The 2643-nt window shown below is 43.9% G+C and overlaps 1 protein-coding gene across 7 annotated transcripts in view; it reads right to left on the minus strand.

Moving 5' to 3' along the window:
- Window positions 1-2635, minus strand: part of Znf140 (zinc finger protein 140) — a 23950-nt gene extending 21315 nt beyond the window's left edge. For 3 of the 7 annotated variants that reach the window (XR_007341493.1, XR_007341491.1, XR_007341492.1), the window contains exon 1: window positions 395-2286. Coding sequence is in view for 2 of the 7 variants with exons in the window: in XM_048785841.1 (XP_048641798.1) it covers window positions 395-428 (34 nt within the window). In the remaining 5 variants the exon portion in view is untranslated. The other 4 variants (XM_048785844.1, XM_048785842.1, XM_048785841.1 and 1 more) reach the window with 3 other exon arrangements.
- Window positions 2636-2643: the final 8 nt, after the last annotated feature.

Below are 2643 nucleotides of genomic sequence, written 5' to 3' on the forward strand. Positions count from 1 at the left end.
GGAGGGGGGATAGTAGAGGATAGGAAAGGCAGCAGAACACAACAGACACTAGTATGGCAATATGTAAATCAATGGATGTGTAACTGATGTGATTCTGCAATCTGTATTTGGGGTAAAAATGGGAGCTCATAACCCACTTGAATCAAAGTGTGAAATATGATATATCAAGAATTATGTAGTGTTTTGAACAGCCAACAATAAAAAATTTTTAAAAAAAAATTAAAAATTGAAAAAAAATCATAATAAATAAATAAATAGCAGATTGAAGTATGAAAAATTTGAAGATTTGATGATGTTATACTTCCATCTGATGAAATAATTTGTAAAAATCCATTTCCAACATCTATAATAAAGATAAAATTGTGGCCTGATGGCAATTGGGAGGAATACTCACCCAGTGAAGCCAGATGGCTGTAGTTCTCCAACATTACACATCTATACAAATCTCTCTGAGTAGGCTGAAGCCAGTTCCACTCCTCCTGGGAGAAGTCTACAGCCACATCTCTGAATGTCACCGATTCCTGAAATGACACAGATGTCTTCACAACCAAGACCTATGCCTTGCTAGTCCCTGATGAGTCTCACTGTGGAGAACGGAAAATGTGCAGAGTAGTGACAATGAGAGGTTCCAGAATTCTAAGTATTTTTCAACTAACAATCTAGCTTCTCCCACCCTCCCACACTAGGGATCCAACCCAGGGCCTCAAGCATGCTGGGCACTCACTGTACCACTGAGCTACACCCCTCAGACCCTTTTATTTTGAGACAGGGTCTCACTAAGCTGCCCACACTGACCTAAAACTTATGATTCTCTGGCTTCAGCTTCTTGAGTAGCTTGGATTACAGGTGTACACCATAATGCCTGACTCTGCTTAGATTATTGTTTTGTTCAAGAGAAGAAAAACCGTAAGTGATTTGTTCTAAGATGATTTAATTTTGTTCAAGATTTAGGACTATATACATGAACAATAAGAATTTCACACTGTAGTTGAAAAAATTCTTAAGATATTATATTTCATACTGGGCACAGAACACACCTGTAATCCCAGCGACTCAGGAGACTGAGGCAGAAGTATTGCAAGTTCAAAACCAGCATTAGCAACAAATGAGTGCCTAAGCAACTTAGCCAGACCCTGTCTCAAAAAGAAATTTTTTTTTAAAGGGGGCTAGAGATGTAGTGCAGTGTTAAGCACCCTGGTAGCCCCACCAAAAAAATACATTTCATGAATGTTATCAAATAAACAATGTCTGTTTTCCTTAGCAACAGCCTATATTAAGATGATTTGGCCTGTTTCATGGTAATAACTAGCTATAGCACATAGCAGCAACACCTGTGAAATGGGACATGTGCACTCACTTTTGTTAATGTTGTCCCAAAGAAATAGTTGTGAAGCATAACAGCAGTCAACAACATCGCAGAACAAGTAAGATAAGCAATGTACATACAGCTCCAGGAAGGAGCCTAAATTCTTTCCCTCAGGGTTGGGGAATAATATACAAGCCTCTGCTTCAGAGGCTGGTTTTGAACTACTTAAGTGATTCGCCTAATTAACTCTTAAGATATGAATGGGAATTTTAAAAGTCCCAAATTTTGAGCTAGAATGGAAGTCAGAGGTAGAGCCCTTGTCTAATGTGCAGCAGGGTTCTAGGTTCAATCCCTAGCATATAGCCAAAAAAAAAAAAAAAGAAAGAAAATTCTAGAACTAGTGGCAGCATCAGATTGATGGCAGTTATTTTTTAGTTTCAAAGTTTTTTAAAAAGTGATAAAAGGTTAACTAATAAAGGAAACAGTAAGATCCTCCAGATAGCCTCTGGATTTGGAGACAACTGTAACAAAAAGTAGGACAGGCATGTGGAAGCAAAATCTGGTGCGTTAATTTGGAATGGCTGACCCTGTTATGCCCACTCCTGTGAAACACAATAATCAGACAAGCATTTAGCCCAAATGAGATAAAAGCAATCAGTGTTCCTTGATAAAAGCACTTAATGTCAAATCTGAAAAATGAGTTCTGTGACTTCAGGAATTTTGCTATTGCTGCATCCTCCAGACAGGTGGGGCCGTGCATCAGAATCACTTGGAGGGACTGTGAAACCACAGCACAAGGTTTTCCATCCAGAAGGGAGGGGGTCTCCATAACTTTCCTCCATCAAGTACCCAGGGGCTTCACCAAATCACCTACAGAGCTGCTGAAAGATGCTCCCTAAAGACTTGGGGAATACGTGAGCCAGCAGCCGTGGGGGGGGCGCCCAGAAGGTGAGCGTTCCTTCCATCAGCCAGGAACAGCAGCATCTGGAAAGATACCCGCCCTCTCCAGCCACCCAGCCTGCAGTCCAAGAGCCCGGCTAGGGTAGAGCCTGCAGTCCAAGAGCTTGGCCAGGGCAGAGCCCGCAGTCCAAGGCCAGGGCAGAGTCGCGGTCCAAGAGCCCGGCCAGGGCAGACCCCGCAGTCCAAGGCCAGGGCAGAGCCGCAGTCCAAGAGCTTGATCAGGGCAGGGCCTGCAGTCCAAGGCCAGGGCAGAGCCCGCGGTCAAAGCCAGGGCGGGGCCTGCAGTCCAAGAGCTTGGCCAGGGCAGACCCCGCAGTCCAAGGCCAGGACAGAGCCGCGGTCCAAGAGCTTGGCCAGGGCAGAGCGGCGGTCCAAGG

Source organism: Marmota marmota, unplaced genomic scaffold (assembly GCF_001458135.2).
Source record: "Marmota marmota marmota unplaced genomic scaffold, marMar, whole genome shotgun sequence".
NCBI lineage: Eukaryota > Metazoa > Chordata > Mammalia > Rodentia > Sciuridae > Marmota > Marmota marmota.